The 25,950-nt window shown below is 40.5% G+C and overlaps 2 protein-coding genes across 5 annotated transcripts in view; one reads left to right on the top strand and one right to left on the bottom strand.

Moving 5' to 3' along the window:
* The first annotated feature begins 1,783 nt into the window (after positions 1-1,783).
* EIF3M (eukaryotic translation initiation factor 3 subunit M) lies at positions 1,784-25,396 on the top strand. 2 transcript variants are annotated; one of them, XM_072619236.1, is made up of 12 exons: positions 2,110-2,256; positions 10,846-10,978; positions 11,113-11,189; positions 12,345-12,483; positions 12,677-12,800; positions 12,984-13,078; positions 16,550-16,633; positions 17,388-17,487; positions 18,331-18,412; positions 23,555-23,698; positions 24,484-24,544; positions 25,114-25,396. In XM_072619236.1, the coding sequence occupies exons 3-12, from the start codon at positions 11,141-11,143 to the stop codon at positions 25,232-25,234; spliced, it is 999 nt and encodes a 332-aa protein (XP_072475337.1). In that variant the 5' UTR covers positions 2,110-2,256; positions 10,846-10,978; positions 11,113-11,140; the 3' UTR covers positions 25,235-25,396. The 2 variants fall into 2 exon arrangements, with proteins under 2 accessions (XP_072475336.1, XP_072475337.1); XM_072619235.1 differs by lacking the exon at positions 11,113-11,189 and having other exon boundaries at positions 1,784-2,256.
* The window catches only part of CCDC73 (coiled-coil domain containing 73), a 155,095-nt gene continuing 154,444 nt past the window's right edge, over positions 25,300-25,950 (bottom strand). For 2 of the 3 annotated variants that reach the window (XM_072619232.1, XM_072619233.1), the window contains exon 18: positions 25,300-25,950. In XM_072619232.1, coding sequence (XP_072475333.1) covers positions 25,726-25,950 — 225 coding nt within the window. In that variant the 3' untranslated portion in view covers positions 25,300-25,725. The other variant, XM_072619234.1, reaches the window with a different exon arrangement.

Here is a 25,950-nt window from a genome sequence, read left to right as displayed (position 1 = left end):
AGAGGTCCTTCACCATGTAGGGTGTAAGATGATGGAGAATGAATAACAAGACAGAGGTTTTGATCTGCTGCTATTGTAAAGAGGGTACCCACTCATGAAATCTCAGATCCCTGAAATACTATATTGTAAGACGTACTTACATGCTCTTCTCCAAACCCTTTGGTATGACTGTCACCAATTTTGAATATACACAGGTGAAATGAAAAGTCAAAGCTAAAAGGCAAATTTTCTATTTTATAAACTGTTTCTGTACATTCATATATTCTGAATCTTTTCAAGCCTACGGCTAAGACAGGGACATATATGACAGTAGGTTTCTCAAATTTTTTTTTGTCTCCTGGACTCCTTTGTCAGTCTGAAAACTACTGACTCTTTCTCAGAATATTTTTAAAATCACTGAAGGAAATGTTAAAATTTCAGTTACAGCTCACTTAAATCAAGGACATAATTTTTCCCCCTTATCCAACTTCATGGATGCTCTGAAATTCTGCCAAAGACCTCTTTAGGAATAGCAAGCACCCTGACACACATCTGGGATGACCGGCTGGCACAGGTTCTTAGATCTGCTTCTCTAAAAGGAAAGCAACCTTTGACGGGTCAACAATCTCCTTTAATCACATATACCAACAGAGAAATACAAGCAGAGAAACCAAGACCAGCAGACAGGGCTTCTGTCGGACCATAAGCAATACATACGTCACAGATCAGACACAGATCCAGCTGTCTGACCATGACAGAGAAGCCCCAACATCCGGGTTTTCAAAGGGGGAGGGGCTCCTCAAGGGCAGCCCAGAGTAAGCCCCAAAGCCAAACCTCACCCCAGAGTATACACACACTACTCAGAGCCACAGGGCATCGAGACCCTCCAGAGCCGGTGCCTCATCAGCAGTTACCAAAGGTGTGGGCCTTGCTACACACCAGGCCTCCCTCCGTTCCCCCAAACCTCGAGCCTACTGCCCCCCGAAGCCGGACTCCAGCGGCCCTGCCTCTCTGGGCAGCCTGGCCTCACTGATTGTCACTTGTAACTGTTGCAGTTTCCCTCCCGGCCTGACGTCTTTCTTGCCTTGGCCTCCTTAAAGGGGCCGTACCCTCTATTTCTTAGACAGGCCTATTCAGTGATCTGGCCCCTGGGATGCAGACGCCTCTGGAGGAGAAGGTCTGATGGCGCGGCCGTGCAGCGAAGGAAGGACCAACACAGTCCCCTAATCCAGGCCCGTGGGAACCCTGGTCTACATTCTGGGTTCAATTCTCGGCCCGGTTAGTGTCAGCCATCGAGCACGTGCCATGTGCATTAGACAGGGCACCCTGGAGGAGCGCACACTCCCCCCTGGGGAAGGGGGAGGACAAGAGGCAAACGCCCCATGAGCTGCACAGACACGGGAACAACTGGGGCGGGCGGGGGGCGCTGCACCTCGGGAGGCCTCTCCTAAGGTCAGGGCTCTGGGCAGATGCGAGCTCCGAGGCGCTTGGCACACGCCGGGCCCGCGCCAAGCGCTCCCAGAGGATCTCACGTGACCCTCAGCTCAGCATCCCCACTTCACAGCTGAGGACACTGAGGCAGGCAAAGGTGAAGCGGCTGGCCCGGGGCCACACCGCGGGTTAGCTGCCTTATGGCCGCTTAGGCCCTTTCCCGCCCCGGGCTGATAAGAGCCTCCCACACCTCGGCCCTCTGAGACTCGGCGCGCCCGAGGCAGCCAGGGAGCCCCCGCCGCCCCGCACGTGGCCGCTCCCACCTCGCGCATGCGCGCCGGATGACTGGGGGGGGGGGAGCGTTCCAACCCTCATTCTCGCCCAGGCGGACCGACGGGTCGCCGGAGGGGTCATCGCTGGGGCCGCAGAGGCGGCTCTGCGCATGGACCAAAACGAGACGAGCCGGACCGGAAGCCGTTTCCGGGGCTCCGGAGGGGAAGGCAGGACTGGAGTACCTTCGGCCTAACCCGGGCAGCTATGAGAGATGCTGTGAGGGGGGGCTAGGCGGGGCAGCGGCCGTCCGGGGCCTTGAGGGGTCCGGCCCCGGCGGGGCGGGACCAGGCCGCTGAGCCCCTGCTGGGGAGAGGCCGCCTCCAGGGCCGCGGCCCCGCCTTCCCCTGCTCCCATGACCCGCTCCCCGGCGACCCGGAAGGGCTTGTGCGCCGGCGGAGCCGGACGCAGGCCTCTTTTCCGGTCGGCGTGGTGCAGTGAGTGGAGGCCGCGGCGGCGTCCGGACCCTTCGCCATGAGCGTCCCGGCCTTCATCGACATCACCGAGGAGGACCAGGTCGGCGCCGGGGAACTCGCGGGGCGCGGGAGACTAGGAGCGGGTGGAGGCGGGGGGCCAGGATCGGCTCGACGGGGCCCGGCGGAGCCCGAGGCCTGGGGCTGGTGGGGGACGCGGGCCGGGGAGTGGGGCGGGGGGATGGATGCGGGGCTGGAAGAGGCTCCTCCGAGCCCTCGGACACGGAGCCGCAGCGGGCGCCGGGGCCTCTCCCCGGGCGAGCCCTGGTTTCCGTCCGCGCGAGAAGAGCGGAGCCCACGCGGGACTGGCGACGGAGAACTCGGCCTCCGGTCCTGCCTCTGCCACCTCCGCGCTGTGTGACCGTGGGCGGGTCACGCCCCCTCTCTGGGCCTCCTGTTTCCTCATCTGTAAAATGGGAAAGTTGGACTAGAGATGGTGTCTGACCTCCCTCCTAGCCAGGAAGCCTGGACCCCGCGGAGCTCTGCAGCCAGAGGCGTCGTGGGGCCCTCGGGGGAGAAGCGTGGGGGTGCGCCCCGGCCGTGGGGGCCTCTTGGGGAGGGGATCGCCGAGCGCAGAGATGGGGGGCCTTGTTCCACGGCGCTGGATCGGAGAGCAGGGGGCAGGTCCAGGCTGGTGAGGGGTCAGCCAGCAGCTTGGGGGGGAGGGGCAGGTCCAGCTTGAGGACCGTGGTACCCCGGCAGTCACAAGGGCCGAGGGGAAGGACGAGTTTAGTTTTAAACACGTGAAATGTAGTTTAGCCCTAGTGGAGCATGTGCCCCGGGAGGGGCCTTGGGCAGTAGCTGACCCTCTCTGAGGCTCGTCCGTGACCCGAAGAGCCGGCCTTGACCCCGTCTTGTTAGGTCCCGTTAGGTCCGCCCCAGCTTATCCGGAATCCTGGCTGGAAGCTGCCTAGCTAATCAACAGAATACGTCGTATTTAGAGTAAATTGTTTGGCGGCAGTAAGAGGCTGAGTGGCCAGCGCAGGATCGTGTGAAGAGTGTGTGCAGGAGGGAAAACTGGACTCCAGGCTTAGCCCTCTGTCTGCTGTGCCCAAAGTCTCGGGGCAGCGTTAAGCTTTGTTGCGTGTGGGTATGTGTGCGTATATGCGTGTGTGCGTGTGCGTGTGTGTGTGCGTGTGTGTGTGTGTAATGCGCACTTTCAGAGTTGCACTGGCCCATGTTGTTGGCTTAGGCTATTTCGAGGTAATCACACCTTGTGCTTTTTTATGATGTTAATTTATGAGGTACTCATCTGGAACTGGAACGGTTGTTTGATCTATGTGAAACTTGTATTTTTATGGCTCACCTTTCTTTGGTGTTTTCCACGGTTTAATCAGTCACTTTATTATATACTAGGTGGTGGGGATACCAAAAAAATAAAATAAAATAAAACTGCCCCTGCCCTCAAACGAAGACATTCTGTCAGGGGAGAGCCTATGTATTAATGCACTTGAGAATATATGAAAAATAAAATGGAAAGAGATAGGAGACGGGAGACATTAGAAGCTGAGGCATCCCTGAGCCTTAAAGCTGGATTCTGAGACATGACTGTGAGGAAGAAGGACGCGTGGGGAACAAGCCTTTGCAGCAGCAAGGACATGGGAACTGGGATTTTCTGTTTGAAGAACTGTTTTGTGATTGTTCTGTCCTTGTAAAGAGTTAATTGTCAAGTGGTAAAATGTATATTTAAGATAAAATGACACTCTTCGACTGTGAATAGTTTCCTTTGAATCTTGTTGAAGTTCTTTTTGGTAATACAGTGTTTACTCACTTTGTAGGTAGCCTGTGTAAACCCTTGCCTAGACTGAAAATGAAAAGAAATGATGAAGTTGAAGTTTTAAAGCTTATTTTTTTGTCTTAACAAGAAGTTAGAATTTCAAGTTTTAGGAAGCTAGGGATTAACAGAGAAGACTTGTCTCCAAAGTAAAATGAAATACCGTTTGTCCTTCCTTCAAACTCTAGGGTTCTATGATTCTAACCTCTTTAGCCCTGAAGGTGACAGTGGATTAAATTATCAGGAGAGAATGAAAAAGTGTGAGCCACTGAGTTGGAAGAAGAAAGGTATATATAATAGGGGTCATAGGATGGAACTAATTAACCTGATATTTCCCTACTGTTCCGTGTTAGGATACAATTAAGTACTTTGATTTCATAGAGATAAGGAGGGAGAGATTTTTTCAGGCTTGAGAGATAGCCATTGAAAAAGCCTAGAATCTGAGGCCAGTGTCACTGGATAACAGATTTACATGGCGGGCAAAGAAGAGGGTTAAGATGGAAGAAGACTGTAAAGGTAGGAAGGGAATAGGTTATGAAAGCATCTAAAAGCTAAACATAGGGTATCTGTTCATTCCAGGAGGTCATGGGGATCCACCAGAATTTATTGAGTGGAGGTGGGAAGAGAAGTGACAAGGTCACTGACAGCTGAATGGAGGATGGACTGGCATAGGGAACAGCTTTGTCAAGAAGACCATCCAACAGTCTGTTACAGTAGTCCAGGCATGAGGAGATGAGGACTTGCACCAGGGTGGCTGAAGCGTCAAGAGTATAGGAGCATAAAGGAGACATAGACAAGACATGGCACTTGAATGGAGGGAAATGTAAGGGGTGAGAGAGTGACACTTAGCTTCTAAACCTGAGTGACTGGAATAAGAAAGGAAGAGAGAAGGGCTTAAGGGAAAGATGAACTCAATTTTGGACAGGTTGAATTTAAGATGTCTATGGGACATCCAGTTGAAGATGTCAAATGTAGTTGGTCAGGGCTGAATTTCTTAGATCTGAGAATCATAGGCATAGAGATAATTAAATCCATGGAAGCTGTTGAGATCACCAAGCGAATATATAATAAAGAGGGAGAGGAGAAGAGAGACCAGGACAGAGCCTTGTGAGGACACCCACTATCATTAGCTGGTGTGAGCTTAATGGAGATCCAGCAAAGCAAACTGAGGGGTGGGGAGACAGAAGGAACAGGACAGTGATGGCATGGAAACCTAGAGAGAAGAGGATGATCCAGCAGTGACAGAGACTGTAGGGAGGTCAAGGATGAATACTGAGAGAGAGCCATTAAATTTGGCAATTAAAGAGGTCCTTGGTGATTTTGAAGAGAGCAGTTTTGGTTGAATGATGAAGTCAGAAACCAAATTGAAGAGGTAAGAGAGTAAAAGGAAAGGAAGTTGGTTTGCAAAAGGAAGGTGAAGATAACAGGGACAGATGGATCAAAGGAGAGTTTTTGAGGATGAGGATGATGGGTGTCTTTGTAGGTAGTAGAGAGGTAGCCAGTAGCCAGATGAAAGAGTGGATGATAGAGAGGATGAGCTGTCAGAAGAATAATGAAATAGGGTCCTGGAGAGGTTTGCCCTGGCAAACAGAAATGCCACCTCTGAAAAAGAGGGAGTAAGTGACCTTTAAGGTCCCTTTTTCTCCAAATCTGTAGTCCTGCAATCATATTTTTGTATCACAATTTCTATCATAATTTAGTAATATAATTTCTAAATCAGGTCATAATTTTCCCATCTCTAAAATAGGTAGTAGATTAATCAAATCCTGATTTGTATCTTGTTGCTTTAAAACTCCTTGATTCATCCAATTTAGCACGTGAGGCCAGTGACAGTGACAGGTGAAAACTACATGTTTATTGAATAAACACTAGAGATGATTCACATGTGGATAAAAAGTGAGTACCTTCCGATTTGTTTGGACCATGTTCTAAAATATATCTCACAAAATTCAGACCACTACCTTCACCAAATCACAGAGCGAAAGAAAGTTTGGATGCACTCCAATCCAACCCAAATTAAAGGGCACACTATGGACAAAGTATTGGGAATAAGAAACCATAAAAATTGGTCCCTGCCTTCAATGAACTTGTAGTCTATTTGGATGAAAACAATTTGTGAACAGATAAGTATGTATATATGAACATTTGGGCTATTGAGACCAACATAAGACCTCTGGGGAACTCAATACCTTTTGAAGCAGTTCATTCCTGTATTAGATCATCAAGCATGAATTGGCCTCTTCGCAGCTTCTACCCATTGCTCTTATTTCTGTCTCCTGAGGCAAGGAAAGTTGTAGCATTAGGCCACATTGCTTGGTGTGATTACTGGAGAACAGACCAACACCTTAACTGCTCCCTTCCCCAGATGCCCCATTCCTGCTGTTCTACCTAATAATCCCCTCAAACTCTCCCCCCCCATGTTTGCCCTTCATTTCGAAGAGGACCGGTGACATCACAGGATGGTGTTTTGACTTATGCCTGAATTGGATTTCAGTGAGGCAGCATTGCACAGTCATCAGCTTCACTCCCTTTCTGAGTCATCCAAGTCCAATAGCAGGACAAAAGTTAAGAAGACTGAGGGTGACCCAGGATGTAGTGGATGGCCTTGGCATCACCAGTGTCTGACCAAGCTCTAAGCCCTCCACAGTGCATGACTGTTAGATCCACCCATTCTGCTGAGAGAGTCTTAGGGTAGACACCCCTCTAAGTCAGTGTCTGGTTTGAGTCCTGTCAGTCACCCTCTAAGGCAATTTACCAGGGTATGACTGCTGCACATGCTATAACTGCTTAGCTCTCACACCAGAGGGGCTCGCTCCCACCCCATACACCCCAGACCCAGGAAAAGTTTGCTGATTGCTTGATATCCCATTTATAATAATATCGTTTATATTATATTTCCTTTGGCACCAATGCCCCTTGAGTACCAATTACTTAATATTCATGGCACTAGTTAATTGAGCGCTTGGCCAATGCATGTTTGGGTTGAGGAGAACAGGACAACAACATTATGTTTCCATTCATAGTTAAGTGTTCTCTGGTCTGGTGACAGGGTAGCAGGCAGTGTGTCCAAAAAGCTAATTGTGCAGGAAGATAAACATCTTGGTATGTGGAATAATCACAATGATAACCTAGAGTTAGAGCTGGAAGTGAGACCTTAGACACCACCCCTACCCCATCCAACCCTGTCATTTTAACCAGTTTAATATATGTGTTTGATTGGGTTGGCCAAACTTTCTAAAGGTTTTTTTTTCATCTCTAGGCCTCCAGTGTTTTGCCCACAGAGCTCACTCCTAAGAACAGAACTATCCCATCTGCCAGAAGTCATTCTTAGAGAGTTCCTAGACTCTCCCACATCTTCCTCTGTGGTTGCCTTTAACTTGTTCTTAGGTCCATGTCTGTTTGCATGTTGTTGCGTTCCTGTCTGAACCTCCCACCTCCCCATTGGACTGTGAGCTCCTTAAGTGCTCGCAGGAACTTTTATTTTACCTTTTCTTTGTGTCCCCACTTAGAACGGTGCATGGCATGTAGTAAATGCTTAATGAATGCTGGGTGACAAGTATTGCATGTGCTGGACAGTGGGAAATACATACAGAGAGATGCTTAAATAGATGATTCTTTGTAGCCTGATTACCTTTTAGTTCCCTTATTTTTTTTAAAGATCAAGACTCATATTTTAATTTTATGATTATACTTACATATTCCTTGATGTTCCTTTGTTATTCCCCTGTACTGGAAAAAGGAAAAGAAGAGGCAGAAATCCTGCACCCTAGGATTTAAATACATGGAGGATTAGGGAGATGTCAGAAGGGAATGCAGGCCAGAAGATGGACGTGCTCAGCTCTGTTCTGCCTAAGACATGCCTGGTTAGGTGACTCTCCTTGTGACAAAAATGTAGTGGCTTTGGCAAACTGAACTTCTGTCCCCCAGCTCCTTAGCCATAGTACAGTTTGTATAGTTTAACCATGTACGATTCAAGTCAATTTGAAAGAAAAATAGGCTAAATTTAGTAAATAAATGTTTGTACAAGGCTTTATGTAAAACGTTATTGTGAAGTACAGCATTTGTGTTGTTTTATAAATTCAGAAACTATGATGATTGAGCACACATGTTTAGTGCCACAGTACACCATACTGTCCTAGGTGCTGGGAACAAAAGGACAAAATGGAGGGCCGCACCATGCCAGGGATATGACATACGCATGGAGAAGTGTAATACAAGATAATTTGAGAAAGAAATTTCCTAGGAAGGAATCAGGGAAGGCTTCAGGATAGGGAGGTTAGGTTGCATCTTCCTGAGCTGGGTCTTCTCCTAGAAGGGGATAGTTCTAAGAGGGGAATGAAACACTGAATGAAAGCAGGAAAATTGGAATTTCTATGCCACATTCAAGGAGCAGCTTAGTCTCCAGTTTGGCTAGAATGTAGAGTTTATAAAGGGAGGTTGAGTGTTTGGAAATATGACTGACTAGAAAAGTAAGTAGGGATCCAAATTGTGGGTCCCTAGGCTGACCAATGTATGTTTGGGAGATACTGAACTATACGGTAGTTATGCCTCTGGCAGGTTATTTTGGCAGTTATGTGGAGACTGTGTCAGAGAGGTAAGAGATTGGAAGCAGGGAGACCCATTAAGCAGAACAAGGTCCTAAACTAGGATGGGTGCAGTGTGGATGGAGAGAACTGGAAGTGTTGAGGTAGAGTAGATAAGACTTGATAGTTTAAAATGGTGGAGGAGTTGAGGATGACTGGGATTACTAATGAGGTGAGTAGAAATTTGTGATTCACTCAAAGGAAGTAGCGGGGTTTAGGTGCAAGCGAGTTTTGTCTGTTTTAAACATGTTAAATTCCAAGTGCCTCAGGAAAATCCAGGAGGATAATTGCAAAATAGGTTGATGTTGCTTTGCCCATTTAACAGTGAAAACTAAGTTTTTGTTTTTAAGCTGCTAAATAAAGTATGGCATTCAGATAATGAAAGTGTCTGTTAGAGAGAATCATAGAAACTCGAAGCTGGAAGGACCCAAGCTGCCCACTAGTCTGATGCTTACCTGAAGCATGAATCCTCCAAATCATCCACCAACCTTAAAATGTGGTTAATTTGAAGATCTAAATTTCTGTCCAAACGGCAAAAGAATTTGATCAATTCAACTTCATCCTTTAAAAAAAAAATAGTCTAGGCAAACAAAATGCTTTTTTCTGTGCAACAAAAAACTTTTCTGTTTATTTGTAAGTGCCTTGAGGGTACAACAACATTGTATTTATCACTGTATTTTCTATATTACAGAAGTCATCAAACTCTTAAGGAAGATGAGTCCTTTCAAAAATTATCCTTAAATTGTAACTTTTTGAAAAGTTTGCATATGTCATATGTAAATGTGTATATGTGTTTGGTTTATATCTACTTGGGTTCTGGATATGTAATGGGTTTATATATACCAATTAGCACAACGGGGATTTTAAAAAAAATTAGTGTCAAGTATTAAGCACTGATTTTGAGTAGTTTTAAGTCCCAGGAATACAAATAAAATGAATGAAATAATCTCTACTGATGAGGAAGGTTTTAAGGGGAGAAACAAGTAGTACATGTATCAGTACATCCAGAGTAAACACGAAGTAGTTAAATACAAGGTCGTTTGATGGGCAGGGCACAGCGATTGAAGTGAAAAGCAAATTCTGTGGAAAGCTGCAAGACATATCTATAGACCAAGAGCCTGCTCTCCACGCAGTCATTCAGCAATTCTAGTAGATTGGCTAACTATTGTCTTAGAAGGCAAGGAGGGAGGTAGGCCCCAGGAGAATGTTATAGAGGGCTCCAGGACAAAAGTTGGGTAGATAATAAGAAAAAACAGGCATTTAGGGTTAGATTGGGGTAGGGGAAGGGATATTTGGAGAATGGATGCAGTGATTAAGGAGTCACCTAAGTGGGGTTTCCTTGGTAGAAAGGGTTCATCTAGCTCTAGATTTGAACAGCTTTTCTCTAAGGCTAACCATTCATTATTCCTAGTGCATTATTCACTTAGGAGTTAATGGGATGAGCCAACACACAAGTGTAGGTTTATTCATCTATTTTATGTAAAAGAACCTTATGTTCTTAAAGAGTCAAATGCAGCCTTTGATGTCCCCAGGAGGTGTATGCATAGTAGGGGCTCAATAGATGGTTGTTGATGGAAGGAAAGAATAATTATTTGTAAAAGCAATGACGAGATTCAGTTAGTCCATATACTGCTTTCTTTAAAGTCCCTTGACTTTCTGTCAAGTCAAACTACTTGCTCTTCACCCTTTGGGGAGTGAATTTTGCTGTAAAAGTGCCTGGGTGAGAAATTATCATAGACGCCTAAGCTTGGGGAGAGCAGCAGATGTCTTCTTAAAGCAAAGATTCTTAACTTTGTTTGAGAGGTCATAGACCTCTTCTCAGAGTAATGCTTTTAAAGGCAAAAATATTTAAGACTCAAATTAGACCAATTATATCAAAATAGTTATCAAAATATTGAAAAAAACTTGAAGTTGACAGGCTCCAGGTATCTGGATGTGGGACATGCAGACTCCTTTAGGAGAACCTTTTGTAGCTTTGAATGCGTTAAGGGTCATCATGAAGTTCTTTAGAATTCTAGCTAGTTTTCTCTCGTCTTTGATTGTAGTTAGGTTTTTATTTAGAGATGGGAGTGGGGTGGAGAAGCAATAGTGTTCTCATTCTGAAGGAAAACCACTTGGGAATTCAGAGTTCTGAAATGGGTTTGGGGTTTTTTAAACAGGTTTGTGTATGTGTGTGTGTTTGTACAGATCTGTATCCGTGGGGAGGCATATAGATATGTATGTGTATATATATATATGTAAATATAAATTGTATACAATTTCTTCGGGTTGATAGGCTGCAGAACTTCGAGCTTACCTGAAATCTAAAGGAGCTGAAATCTCAGAAGAGAACTCTGAAGGTGGACTCCATGTAGATTTAGCTCAGATCATTGAAGCATGTGATGTTTGTCTAAAAGAAGATGATAAAGGTTTGTCCTTGATGTTCCTTTTTTCTTTGTAGAAAATTCACAGGTACCATTTCATTGAGCATGTTATTATTGTTCATAGGAAACTTATCATTTAAATTCTCCAGTAATGGATATTTTAAAATTCTGTCCTACAGGTCTTTTGGCTTGTATTGCAGTGGAGGCATGATGGGTAGATTCATCCAAAATGGCCCTGAGCCTATTCAATGTAATGGTAGGCCAGCCTCCTGAGAACTGGCCTAGCTCTGCCTTGGCTTTCTTTGACCTCTTGGTTAAGTGTGATCTCCAACCAGACAGCCGGTGTGAACACCTCTAGCCATCCTCCAGCTCAGCTTCCCAGACTCTGTACCATTCCTTGTCAAGGAACCTTCAGTTCTTGACTCAGTTCTGCTGCTTCAGTTACATTATTTTACCAAATATGTTAACCAGTAGCATTAGACCATGGATGCCTGTATTTATTACAGACCCATTTCTATTAGGGTAGGTAAATTCTCAGAGAATCCAGCATATTTTACTATGGGACAGGCTGTGTGCCATAGTAGAGAGGGCATGCCCTGGATCAAGTGGGCATCCCAACAACAAAAAAAAACCAACCTAAAACCCTACTATTGGACAGTCTTGAAGTGATTTTGAACAAAAGAAACCTAAAGGACATTTTTCCCTGGTCTTGATGACATCTATATTAGAAGAACAAATATTGTACATTGAGGTTCTTTAGAAGTAAGTTGCAGTGATCTGAACATTAATTATATTGACCAAATCTTGTTTAGTGTTATAAAACAGGAAAATTAGGAAATGTGGAAAAATTCTAAAGCAGCTCACCACAACCTGAGATTGTATTAGGCATGTGCTTATACCACTTAAAAATGAAAATAGCCTACTCATAATTGAATTCTCAATTACATTTCAGCTTAGCATTGCTTTTTATTGGTGTTGACTTCTCTGTATGTAATGTAAACTTGTGGAAATATTTAAACTATCTTCTGTACTTTGAAATTAAATGAATACAGTCTTAAAACCTGAGGAATTATACAAGTCTAACAGTGTATATATGTAGCCAATAATACAGTTATCAGGTATATAAATGTGTATATATTATATGTGATATATCTCCATCCTTGAATGTTATAAATTTTTTAAATTAGCATAATTTGAGGTGATGAAGCACTTCATTTTTGATGTACTGTGTTGAAGAAATCTCTTAGCTGTCTTGGCACAGTGCTGCAAGGAACCAGACTAGACCTTAGTACGGGTTGGAACTCTATTTAGAGGCCTATTCTATCTAAACGCTTACCCTGTATCAACATTCTTTAGCAAAAGCATTAGTATTATTGAATCACAAATGATTGCACCACTAATGTTTGTGTAGATGTCGAGAGTGTGATGAACAGCGTTGTATCCCTCCTCTTGATCCTGGAGCCTGACAAGCAAGAAGCTTTGATTGAAAGCCTGTGTGAAAAACTGGTTAAATTTCGAGAAGGTGAACGTCCATCCCTGAGGCTGCAATTGTAAGCAAAAATTCAGAGAAGGCTGGGATTTGAGGAAATGTCTTCACAGTGTCACGTGTAGAGTGATCTTTGGAAATTATATTATTCCTATTAATGTTTAATAGACATAAATGATGAACATCGTACGTACAGGAAAGCATACAAGGTACTCTTAAGTAGCAGTTGTTGTTCTTAATCTTTTCTTTTCAACTAGGTTGAGCAATCTTTTCCATGGAATGGATAAGAATACTCCTGTAAGATACACAGTCTACTGCAGTCTTATTAAAGTAGCAGCATCTTGCGGTGCCATCCAGTACATTCCAACTGAACTGGATCAAGTAAGTTATTTCACAATCAAGTAAGTTATTTCACAGAGTATTCCTCCTACTTGGAAAAAATAGGAATTTAAATTGTAAAAAAAAAAAAGAAAAAAAGTCCAAAGTTCTAAATGATATTTCTTTTAAACTGTGGAATTGTATTAGGCTGTGAGGCCAGCTTTGAATCTTTTCTCACTCTTGTAGGTTCGGAAATGGATTTCCGACTGGAACCTCAACACTGAAAAAAAACATACTCTTTTGAGACTACTTTATGAAGCACTTGTGGACTGCAAGAAGAGGTACTCAGAGCTAATGAAGTAATTTTAAATTGTTCAGGATTAGAGGTGGGTGAGGGTCTTTTTATAGACAGGTATATTGGATAACATTTAAGAAGGGTGAGTAGCTTGGCTCCACTTTCTAAATCACAGAATTGCCATAAATCTCTTTCTGTGCCTTTTACCCCACTTAGTTTGAACGTAGTTTTTCACTGCATCTGTTCAGATTGGTATCTTAAGAGCTTCTTCGTTTAATTCTAAGTTAAACAATTCGATCTAGAAGGATGACTGTAAAGTTAATAGTGGAATCTTTTTGCAATCTTTAAACTTAAAAAAAAAGTAAAACTCTTGCTTTTGTTCTGAAAATGGTACAAATGTTAATCCTCAAGCTTCATAGCTTTATGCCAAGTTTATTATTTAGTGGTGCTTTGATGTCTTGGTGCGTGGTAGAGCTATCTCTGTTGTTTAATGGCAGGGGGATCTATCAATCAAAGTTAACACAATCACAGTCTCTTGTGTAAACAGTACCTTTGAGACAAAACTTTGGTAGACAGTGTTAAATGAGTACCTATTAAGCTTTCCCAAAAGATCATTTGGGGATTCTAAAGCTGGTCTTGAACCTAGCAGGTTTCTCACACACAAAATGTTGATTTTTTTTTTTTTTAAGTACCGCTGACTTAATACAGGTTTGCTGCAATTCAGTGGGATTAATATATAGTGTTTTCACTAGTGAAGGTAGCCCTTCATTTTCAAAATGAAAAACCTGGGATTGGGATATCATATCAACTTCTTTTACTGGCCAGAAATCTTATCACCTGTGGCAGTTTGTTAAATGACTTCATTAATTTTAAAAGACTGGTCTTTCGGGGTAGTTTCAACATATACTTTTACCATGGTCTCGTGGCTGAAAAATCAAGCAAGAATAGCAGTGTTCTGCCTCCCTCCCCTCTTTGATTCCTGACAATCGGATTAATTTGGATTCTTTATTAAATATTACTTGAGTTAAAGTCATGTAAATCTTTTTGCAGACAATCTGTTATACAGGATCTGTAGGAAATTTTAGAATTTTGTTTATCATGAAAATTAGAAAATTGGAAAGTTTTTCAGAGCAGTTACCCCTTTTTGGCAGAAAAGAAAACAAGCAGTGACCTTCCACTCATGACCTAGTTCATTGTCCTGGATCAATTGGCATGGTCTACAACAGGCTGGGAAGCCCACAGCAGCATTCCTGGTTTAGCACTTTTAAGATGTCGGTAGGAGCAGTATAGAGAAGGTAATAAAAAAAAATCCCAGACATTTGTAAATTAAATCCTTTGCTTTAGAGGTCTTTAGGCCATATTTTGTTGCTTCACATTTTCATAATTTAACATACCTCAGGTTTTTAGAACTATTTATGGATAAGACTCTTGAGATTAAAATTGCTAAGTATTTTAAGTTCAGTGTAAGATAACTTTCTCAAGTAGCAAGATTCAGCAATCACCTTAAATAGCATTTTTAGATGAAGATGAGAAGGTAAATATCTTTTCCAGTACTGTCTCCTCTTCCTCTCCCATCACACCCTGCCCTTTATTAATGGTCTCATTGTCAAACGGTGGGCCTGCCCTTGACCACATGCTGTCACTTTGTAGTCCAGGATTGCTTCTGAGCAGGTTCATTCTCAATTTGTGGTATGTCATGCTATAAAATCAGTAAATATCGACTTCAGTGTTGCTGTCAAGGTTGCTGGCCTGGCATCCCTACCTTCACTTACCACTTCAGCCAGGGCTCACTGTCCAAATTACGTCATGATTAGAGAACAACCCCCCCTTTGACAACTGAAACCGATCCATGGAGAAAGAAGAGCACGCAGATATTTTTGTACCATGAAGAAGCCATGGACGAGCTAATTTGATTGCCTTAGCCCTCGTTTCTGGAGCTATCCCATTTGCCAAGAAATAGGAAAGAGCTGAGAGTCAGGAGACATGAGCTGCAGTCCCAGTTCTGCCACTGACTGGTGTGAACAAGTTACCTTATTTCTTCATGTGTACAACGATGGTTTAGGCAAGAGCGCAAAGATTCCTTCCAGCTCTCCTGTAGGCTAAATCTAAAAGTGAATTTTATCTCCTAAATAGTAAATTTTGTTCCTCATGGAGTAGCATTTCCAAAGCTTGTTAAGTGAGCATCCCCTTCTAATTAGATTTGTAACTGGATTTGTTGAAAAAGTGCAAGTGAAGTTATGCCTTGTGGAAAAGCAGCTTGAGTTTCAGAGATTTATCATTTATCATTTGACAAAATGAACTGTAATGGAACTGATACATTAAGAAAACCTTTAACATTAGATTAAGAGGTCTGGCAAAATGGAATACCAGTTTTGAGGTGATGCCACAAGGCAGCTAGTATTGGTAATGATGGCAGATGACATTTATTTAACACTTTTAAGGTCTGCAAAACTCTTCTGTGGTGATCCCTTCCACATTGTGGGGAGTTATGAGTGTGGCACTCTGGAAAATCTGCGTAAGTTTTTTTGACTTTCCCTTCGGATTCGATAAAGAGGGTCTCAATTTTTTATTTTTCTCTTGTGGAGTGTTTGCAGTACCTTACTGTAAAATTTGGATTGATATCATACAATACTATACATATATTTTATGCATTTCTGAGTTTCTAAACTTTTTCTGCTGGCCTTCATATGTTGTCTGTGTCCTCCACAAAACTCCCCCAAAATTCTCATTTTGTTTCTTAAGCCAGCCTGCAACATATTGAAACCTTGATGGGGAAAGTCTTGATGTGGAAGGGATAACTGTACATAGATTCTCATTTGGTCTTCAGTAATGAACCCTTCCAAAGAAGGTGCCATTATTATCATCCCTGTTTGAAATGAATACAGTGAGGCTTGGAAAGGCTAATGACTTGTCCAAGACAACATTGCCCAGTGCTCTTATCCAACACACCAACTGTCTGCACTTATGTTTCATTTCTTAAAATAGGTATTATACTTATGACATTCTTATTTGAGATGGAGGATGACACATAGTTTCCTTTTTTGCTACATTTGCATTTTCTCTTTTAATCAGTGTACAAATTCTTACTGTAAATTGGAAAGAAAAAGATCTCTGGCAAACTCACTTTGGATTTTGTTGTTTGGTTTTTTTTTAAGAACAGCATTTAGGTTTTTGAAATAAGTGGTACAGCTCCTACTTATTTTTCCGATTGAATCCAGATGTGTATATGGAAAGTAGTCTAGTAAATAACAAAAAGCTGTTCCCCCTAGCTAGGAAAAGCTTTCTCCGCTGCTTGCTCAGTTAAAGAGAATGAAATAAAAAGTGAAAATAAACATCTTACAGAACTTCAAATTTAATTTAGCTAATTTGCCCTTTGCTAGTTAAAATGGATCACCCGGATCATTTTGAGGATTATTTCATTTTAACTCTGTCTTTAAAATGAAATCATAGGAATATTTGATCGGTGGTTGTCATGATTTTTCAGAGTTCCTAAAATAAAATATCTTTTTTTCCTTAGTGACACTGCTTCAAAAGTCATGGTGGAATTGTTAGGAAGTTACACAGAGGACAATGCTTCTCAGGCTCGGGTGGATGCCCACAGGTAATTGTTAGATTGCTTCAGAAGAGTCCTTCAAAACCTTTTTGTAGGACAGTTGTACTCCCTGTTTAGTGACACTGGTACCGTCTGGTGCTAGATTTGTGACTACAGCTGAAAGTCATGTGACTGCATTACTCATAGAGGTTAGCATAATTAAATCTATATACAGAAATTCGGTGTTAGAACACCAGAGATTGCGTGAAAGCACCACATGCGATTTCTGTACTGTGGTCCATGTGCCAGTAGTATGCAATTAAAACCTTCTCCAGCCCCAAATGAAGAATGAGAAGACTTCCAGCAAATTGGAGCTCTTCAAAATAGTTTGGAGCCATCAGATTGATGAGTTTCCTAAGACCTTCCTAATGAGTATGCTTTGTGAAGGTCAGGAAAATCTGATGCCTCGCCAACTCTCTAAAGTTCACATTAAGTGTTGGCAGCCACTATTTTCAAAATAAGTCATAATTTATGTGACTAGGAAGGGAGAGGCCCTAATGTAGGTAATGCTTCTCTGAGACATAGTTGAGTTCTTTCATTGGGCATCGGGGCCTAATGAACTCAGTTTATTGCTTTTACATTTGAACTCCTTGCTTGGTGTCTTCCATGGTTTTATATGTTTGGCTTTTGCCCATTTGCTATGCCACAGCATTTTGATGCTGTAAAGAAAGTAGGTTATACTCTGCAAAAAGCTGTGAAAATAGCAAGTGAATTCTCAAAAGATTCTTACCTTTAAAAATAAGGTGCTTTGTTTCCATACTAGGTGTATTGTAAGAGCTCTGAAAGATCCAAACGCCTTTCTTTTTGACCACCTTCTTACTTTAAAACCAGTCAAGTTTTTGGAAGGAGAGCTTATTCATGATGTAAGTCGTTCACTTCTTTAACATGAAAATGTTCTGTTCTCAAAGTTTGCATTCCCAAACAGTATCTGACTTTGTTCTTTATCGGTGAATGTTAAATTTAAATGTGAATGAGGGGGTATGGATAGAAGAGAGAGAAACCACATACAGTCTATTTGTAATATAAGTTAGCTTTTGCCACACCATCCAGCATCTCCCTGGCTGTGTTAAGAAAGTCTGTATATTCAAACTGCTTCTTGGGGGCAGCTAGGTGGCTCATGGGTAGAGTACTGGGCATGGGGTCAGGAAGCCCTGAGTTCAAATCCAGCCTTAGACCACTTACTAACTATAAACAGTTTTCTGTTTATACAGTGCTGGGCAAATCACTTAACTTCTGTTCGCCTTAATCCACTAAGAAAGAATGGCAAACCACTCCCACATCTTTGCTGAGAAAACCCCACATACAGTATTGGCATGCAGTGGTCAGACAGGGCACAACAGCAGTAACAAAAATACATTCAAGAAACTCACCTCATTATAATATGAACACACACAAAGCATAAGTAGGAAGAGAAATCTTTTGGAATTTATTAAATCAAATTTTGCAACGGCAAGTTTGAATGAATTTCAGGTTATTTCCTGTCGGTGTATTCTGTGTTGTTGCCCCCAACTAAGAATTATTCCTGTCACTTAATTAAATGAGATCTCAAAGCAAATTAGAGGAATATGTTAAAAGATCACTAGGCTGCTTTTTGTTACCAGAAGTAATGAAAACTAGTTGGAAAAATTTGTCAATGTGTCATGGCTTGTTTCCTGTTTGTACAGTGCTTTACCATATCATAGGTTTGTTTTCCTCCATTTATCCAGCTTTTAACCATTTTCGTGAGTGCTAAATTGGCATCCTACGTTAAATTTTACCAGAATAATAAAGACTTCATCGATTCTCTTGGTAAGTGGTGTTGTTGTTGTTGTGACTAGAAATGGAATAGAGGGTATATTGTTGTTTTACTCCTGTTTGTTGTCTGGGCTCTCACTTCTGGGGGGGCCTCCTCTTGGGAATGAGAAAAAAAGATGCCTGCACCGTTGCAGTACAATGGGAAACTGAGGAGAGATGCATCAGTGGACATAATGGAAACAGCATAGGAACCAGGGGAGCTGCGCTTTGGCCCCATCTCTTTGCTCCATGGGACCTCAGACAAACCTTTAACCTTTCTGGGCCTTAGGTTTCTTATTTATAAAATGCCAGATTGAACCAGGTGAACTTTAAGATTTCTTCCAGTTCTTAAATACTACCTGTGTATATGGGGATATCATGATAAGGAGGGGTTTGGAAATGGGAAGGAACCTGGTCCAACCAATGTAGACTCGGTGTCTGTGGGGAGAAGGGATGAGAAAAGCCAGAAGTATTCTGATTATTTAAAAAAGATACTGAGAGTCTATTTTAGATTGAAAGATTAAATATCTAGGGAGAACATAACAAATCCACCCATCTGAAACTCTGAGAAAATCAATTACCGGTATTTTTTTAACTTTCCCCAAGGGGCACTGTGTAAGTTGGTGCATTTAAAACTTTTTAACATAATGCCTGGCAATTTCAAAACAAGAATATTAACGCATAGGTACTAAACTTAAATGATATTCTATCACCTTCTTCTTGAAATTCCAAGTGGTTATGTAGATAAATGAGGCACTGTGGGGGGAAGGGGGACAGGTACAGAGCCAGCCTTAATACTAGAATGATTCTGGGCAGATCACTGACCTTCTTGGGGCTCTGGACCAGAGGCATGAATTAGAAGGATCTCTGCCAGTGAGGAGAGACTGAATAACCACATAGTAACAGTATCTATGGTTTTGTATTTTTTTTGTTGGGTTAAACATTTCCCAACTACATTATGACCTGGTTCATGCCTTGGGCCTCACATGGAGTGTGCGTTTGCCACCTCTGCTTTAGGCTGCAGCTCTTAGTGAAGGCTATAAGTTTCAGAGAAGATGCTAAACCTGACTTTGTTGAGGGAGTGTCTTCTACCTCTGAACTTTATCTGTACAGGGCACATAAGGCCACTTGTCTTTATCTAAGGAGAATATAAGCTGACTTCTTGACAATAGGAAAAAGACTAAGCAGAGTTTCTCAAATGGAAGTAAAAATACTCTTTTTAAAAGCAGACTAAGTGAAGTGGTTTTCGTCATCATCATTATAGGCTTGTTGACCATTTGTTGAACAGTTCTTTCCCTTGAATCATATCCATGTAATTGTTGTAGCACAACGGAAAATTAACTTGGCACACATTTCAGTCAGTCTGTAAACATTTAGAAAGTGTGTGCCGTGTACAGGGCACTGTGTTACATGGTTTGTGTGTATTTAAGGCTGTGAATTTTGGCACAGCAGTATGGTGTCGTCAGTAGTGAGCTGCCTAAGGAGATGTGATTAAGACTGACTCTGTGACCCTGGACAAATCATCGACCTCAATGCCCAGTGTCTTCTCACCTAGGAGTTCCCTCTGAGGCACAGCTTCAGTCCCTATTCCTCAGTATTACTTGGTGTTCTAGATTTATTAACTTCAGAGAATACACAGCCGATCAAACTCATATAGATTGTGCTAAACCCATTCTAATCTAGTTCTCATTTGGAGAAATTAAGTTTGTCTTGAACCTCATAGGATTAAGACTGGAACAGACTTTAGAAATAATCTAGTGTACCCCCTTCATTTGACAGATGAGAAACCAGAGATGTAGAGCAGTCAAGTGAGTTGTGACTGTGACTTTCAAGAAAACAAACTTCTTTTCTATGGACAGAATAATCTATCAGGGCTTTAATTTCCTCCTGAGGCAATATTTTTGAACCATTTATTCAAAATTTATGTGCAAAATAAATACTTTAGCCCAAATCATTAAATAAAAAACATCCAGAACAGTTTTGGGCCTGAAATTGGTTCCACAAATTAACTGCTGGTTTTTGAGGAAGCTTCAGTTTAGGCTTCAGGCTTTTACTGGTTCACCTGATCTAGGAATCCATATAGGTCAGAAGTAAGATTTTAGAATTACTCTCAGTTTTCCCCATCTGTAACATATACTTTTAGAAAACTGTCCAGCCTATTTTAGGTCTGGATGAGGATTGCACAGTTAAGATTTTGGAATCTTCCCTTTGTCATGCTGTTACACTCTGTTTGCACGATTATTAGTTTGTATTACTTCTAAATTTGAATTGTAAGTAGGAATCACAGAAGGGGTTGGTTTGTTTCTAAATTTTTCCTGCTTGTTGATTAAGTAGCAAAACAAGGCTGAAGGTACAGTCAGATAAGCTAGAGACAAACGTGTTTCTCTGCCTGTAATGCTTTGCCAGGTGCATTAGGCCTACAAAACCACATTCTGCCCCAGTTAATTTGCTTCATGGCATGAAGCTCTGTGATGGAATGTTAATGTCAGCAACCTCTTTATTTACACACTCTGGAAAAAGGAGTAGTAATTAACACTTCGACCCTCCCCCGTTGATGTGTAATTGACTGTTTCAAAGGAGCGCTGGTTCATAAGCTATTGCGTGCATTAAAATTGCGTTCTCGATATTGCAGCTTTGTAGGACAGGGGTCAGTGACAATGCAGAAATTGTTCAATGATGCAGATTTTTTTATTACTGCATTAAGGTTTTGACATATTAGTAATGAATAAATGTTTCCATAAAATTAGATTTTTTTTATAACTTTGAAATTGAAATATGACACTAAACACACTGTGACTTCATCTTTGAAAATAGTGTCGTTTTCCAAAACAAAGCACAGTGCAGGGCATGCAGCCTTTTACACTTACAGCATTGGCTTAACAGTTTGTGATTTTGAGCACAGCTCTAAAGGCTAAAGGTTTGGGCCTTTGTCTTAAGAGAAAACTATCAGAATCACCAGCTGCTCCTAAGGAAAAAGAACTTTGGTCTCTTAGGATTTGTTAGTGTGTGGTGATCATTAAACATTTTTAAATGCAGAAGTTATATTTTATTTCAGTGATATGTTTTAATGTGTATCATCTGTGTTCTAAATTTTTTTTTTTGTTAGTTTGTCATGGTCACATTCCTATTTTATTGAGAAGCTGTTTAGGTAAAATGCCGAGTATATAAATAGAATGGATAGGATAGGGACATTTTGTGTTAGATAAGAAAACATGATAATTAACCTATAATTGGGGGGAAAGGAGATAAAAATTTCATAGGTTTTTCTTAAAATGTAATGAAATCTTCCAGTTGAGTGTGCCATTTATTGGAATTTGAACCTTTCAGATCAATTTTTTATAATCTCAAGCACATCTTTGGGGAGATGTGTTTAACTAAAAAGACTATACATGTGAGTTAAGTATAACCAATTTTTTTTTAACGAATAGCTCTTACATTGAATATCTGCATTAAAGATTATAGCTGTAGCTCTTTGAGAATGACTAAAAACTTTAGTAGATTGAAGAAGCTGTCTTGTCGGATGTAGATTCTTACAGGTGGCATCAGTTAGAATTTGTTGTTTTATTAACGCTGACAACTTGGGCCAACAGTAGCATAGTCTTGTGTCAACTGAATCGCCCTAACATGTACACGTTTAATCTGATGTTACTCAGTTGCTACCTTCTTGCTTCAGAAAGTTAATCAGCATCTCATTTGCATTTGTTAATTAAGGTTAATGTGCACTAATTGATTTTTTGCTGCTTGTAGATTCCCATTAAACCCAGTTAGCAATAGTTGCTGGTGTACCTCATCCATTTGAGTTATGATAATCATGTTTTTGTTGAATCTGTGCCAGAGAGGGAGCCTGCATCATGATTAGAGCTAATTAACACAAGATGATGCCCTGTATTAATGTGCTTCCCTGATCTTTCATTAATGTAAGAATGTTGTAAATTTTAAACTTAAATATTTTCAGAGTGCCAATATCTAACAAGTTGCCCAGGAAAAAAAAAACAGGTTTTTTGTTTTTATTTTTTTAAAGGCAGTTACAACAAACTGAACTCTATAAATGTTGACGCCATTAGTACTATTTTAAGAAATGACCAAAGAGAAGTGGAGGCAAGAGAATCTTAATTTTTGAAAACTTGTCTCTTGTAAAATGTATTGATTCATACAAGCAGTACTCAGCATTACTGTTTGTGGCAAAATTATTGATGAGCAGTCGTCTCTCGTCTCTGGCTTTTTGAAGTTCTAAGTTTGCGCAAGATTGTCCCCTTAGTGATTTGGCTATTAACACCCAATGGGTATTTGTTTGCTGTTTGTAACTGTCAGTATTTAAGTGTTAGGGCCTGACGAGACCTTCAGCAAGTTACTTTCTCGAGCCTCACTTTCTTCATCTATGAGACCATTTGACTAGAGCACCAATCTTTATAATCCAAGTATAGTACATGAATGTAACATGCACCTTATTAATTGGTCATTAAATGAACAGGTTGAACAAGTTTTCTTGTGTATATTTCAGCTTTTGGTAGTGTTAATTGGAAGGAATATGGTGCTAATTATTGTGTTTCATTCTCTATAAATTCTTGCTCTCAAATTCCAACTATTCAGGAAGCATGTAAATGGAGATTTTGCCCAGCCAACAATTAGTTGGTTGATAGTGATACAAATATTTTATTTCACATTTGCTAGGTAGGGAAAATTATTAAAATTTTAAATTAAAAATGAGATTAGTATAAAAGCTAGTAAGTAACGATTGGAAGAGTTCTGGGTATCAAATGGAACATGTTATTTTATTTTAATATTTTAGTCTTTCACTATCTAAAAAAGAAATTCCTTTAGCATGATGTGACTGGCTCTGCTGCTGTTTATCACTGCAAGAAAAAGTATCTCTAGAAGAAGTTGTGGTACATGAAATTTGGTCTTAACATGGGGTCATTAAGTAAAAGTTACCTCATAGGACTTTTGATAAAACAGCAAAAATAATTGCAAGGTGATTTGCCCACATAAAACACTTCGTTCAGTATTTATTGAGTGCTTTTCTTTTCAAGCTAGCATACTTATTGCCTAATTACAAACGTTCTCTTTTTAATAACGATTTTTACCAGAGGTTAGACTTGATTGTAACTGTTGGTTTCTTTAGTAAAAATTTGATACTTATTGATCTTCAATTATCAGGCTTGTTGCATGAACAGAATATGGCAAAAATGAGGCTCCTTACTTTTATGGGAATGGCAGTCGAGAATAAAGAAATCTCTTTTGACACAATGCAGCAAGAACTTCAGATTGGAGCTGATGATGTGGAAGCATTTGTTATTGATGGTAAGGGCCATCAGATACTTTACCAAGAGTTAATAATAGTCTTTTCTATTTGGAACACCTAAGCATGTGAGGTTCGGCTCTGTAAATGTACTTGAGAAACCATCAAAGCAAGATTCTGTATAGAATTCTGTGTTTAGCTCTGTGAATACTGTGGACCCTTGGTATGACATCATTGTTTTGTGTAGATTCAGATATACCATTCATGAAACCATACTGCCCTGAAACAATAAAAATCTGATGGATATACAGTTAACCTTTACATATCATAGGTTTTATTCCTTGTCCCTTGTATATTAAGCAATTCAGCTGCATTAAGACCATTAATGTTCAGCTAGGAGTAGTTTTTGTTTTTTTATGTATATCCCTGTGTGTATGAATTTTGAAAGACAAACTTAGCAAATAAAAATTGATTGATGAAGCAAAAGCTTATACACATGTAGATTGTCTCAATGGCTCTCAGTGACCTGAGTAATAATTTACAGAGAATGTTTAGTCAAATTTTTCTTGCTGTCACTAGAATGTATTTGTAAAAGGGAGCAGTTCATAAAAATTATGCAGGATATACATTAATAGATCGCACATCCACTACAGGATGCATGCATGACCTTCATTCTTAACTGCCTTATGTTACTTTATCATCAGTTTGGAATATCTTGTTTGTTGCAAATATTAGAAACACACTAGAATATTCTCTCATATTAATTCAACATATCTAGTAGAGTGCTTATTCAAGTATGTATCTTCTCTGTTTTATGAGTAAATCATGTAAAAAAAATTTTTTTCAGCTGTAAGAACTAAGATGGTCTACTGCAAAATTGACCAAACACAGAAAAAAGTAGTTGTCAGGTAAGACATGTAATTCTTTGCAATTTTTTGTAGGACAATTTAATGTGTTTTAATTATTTAACTTATTATATATCTGTTTACTGTTTTAACTAGAAGCCAGGCATTGTTCCTATCAGTTGCCTGTAGTTAAACAGTTGCTATTTATCATAATTTTTATTAAAGTTCAGACTGAATGTGATTAGCTTATTTAATGAAAGAGTCCTATTTTCCAGCACATTTCATTTAATGACCCAGCATTGGCAAGAATACTAATGACTTCTGTGTCTGCTCTGTGTAGTTGTGCAGAGCAGTAGAAGGTCTTGAATCAATATGGTGATGTCTTTAAATATATATTATATGTATATCTATATATGTTTAATGCGTACGTGTGTATATATGTATATGTGTGTATCCTATATCCCATGATTATAATCTCACGCAAGTTTAGTCTGATTTGAAGGTATAAATTTGCTTTTTCTTACATTCAGCTTTGCTTTTAATAGGAGTAGAACATTAAAACTGGACTGTAAGACTCTGATAGAGTAAAACACTATTTTGCTAACATTTTCTTTTGATTCTTCACTTTGTAGTCATAGCACACATCGGACATTTGGAAAACAGCAATGGCAGCAACTCTATGACACACTAAATGCCTGGAAACAAAACTTGAACCAAGTGAAAAACAGCCTTCTCAGTCTTTCTGATGCCTAAATTTTTACACAATTTTGTCCTCTTTAGAGACAATTCTAAATCATAGTAAAACATTCTAAAACAAATTTTGATACAGTCTTGAAGTTTATTGCCTCAAATTTCAAGTTGAAAAATACTTTACCAGAAATTTCAGGAACACAAATAATAAATTACGTAAAAGAAGCCATTTTGTTGATCTCTGTGCTGGTTAAGTTTTGTTCTTGAAAGGGGCCATTGTGGATGTGACTCCTTTGAGGTGAGGGAGCATCGAAACCTGAAAGGGGGAGGGTTCATGGAGGGAAGAGAAAGGAATCAAGATTTCCAAAGTCAAAATTCCATCTTTGAAGGGAAGGTTGCCCAAAGACTTGGGCGCTTGTTAGAAGGAAACGTCTGACTGGAATAAAGGAGCTTCTTTGTATAAATAAAAGTTGTAACAGGAAGATGTTTTTCAATTAGATATTGTGAATAGTATATCCTATTTGGGTCAAAACATAGCTGCAATATAAAAATAGTTATTCTAACATCTCTTCAGATTTTCTTTTTCTGATTTCTTTAGACTTTTCCAAATTTAGAAACTTTTCTATTTCACTAATTTGGTTTTTTATTAAAATGTCTTGGGACTGCCAGTCATCCTCTTCTTTACCAAGGGAACAGTCGGTAACATCAGCCATATCTTTACTCTGGACTGCCTGGAAAGATTGGGGCAGCAGGCTGGCATTTAGAAGTTGTGGTTTGTC

This window comes from Notamacropus eugenii, chromosome 6 (assembly GCF_028372415.1).
Source record: "Notamacropus eugenii isolate mMacEug1 chromosome 6, mMacEug1.pri_v2, whole genome shotgun sequence".
NCBI classification, from domain to species: Eukaryota; Metazoa; Chordata; class Mammalia; order Diprotodontia; family Macropodidae; genus Notamacropus; species Notamacropus eugenii.
Note: the sequence above shows the minus strand (reverse complement) of the source record. Positions and strands in the feature narration are given on the sequence as shown.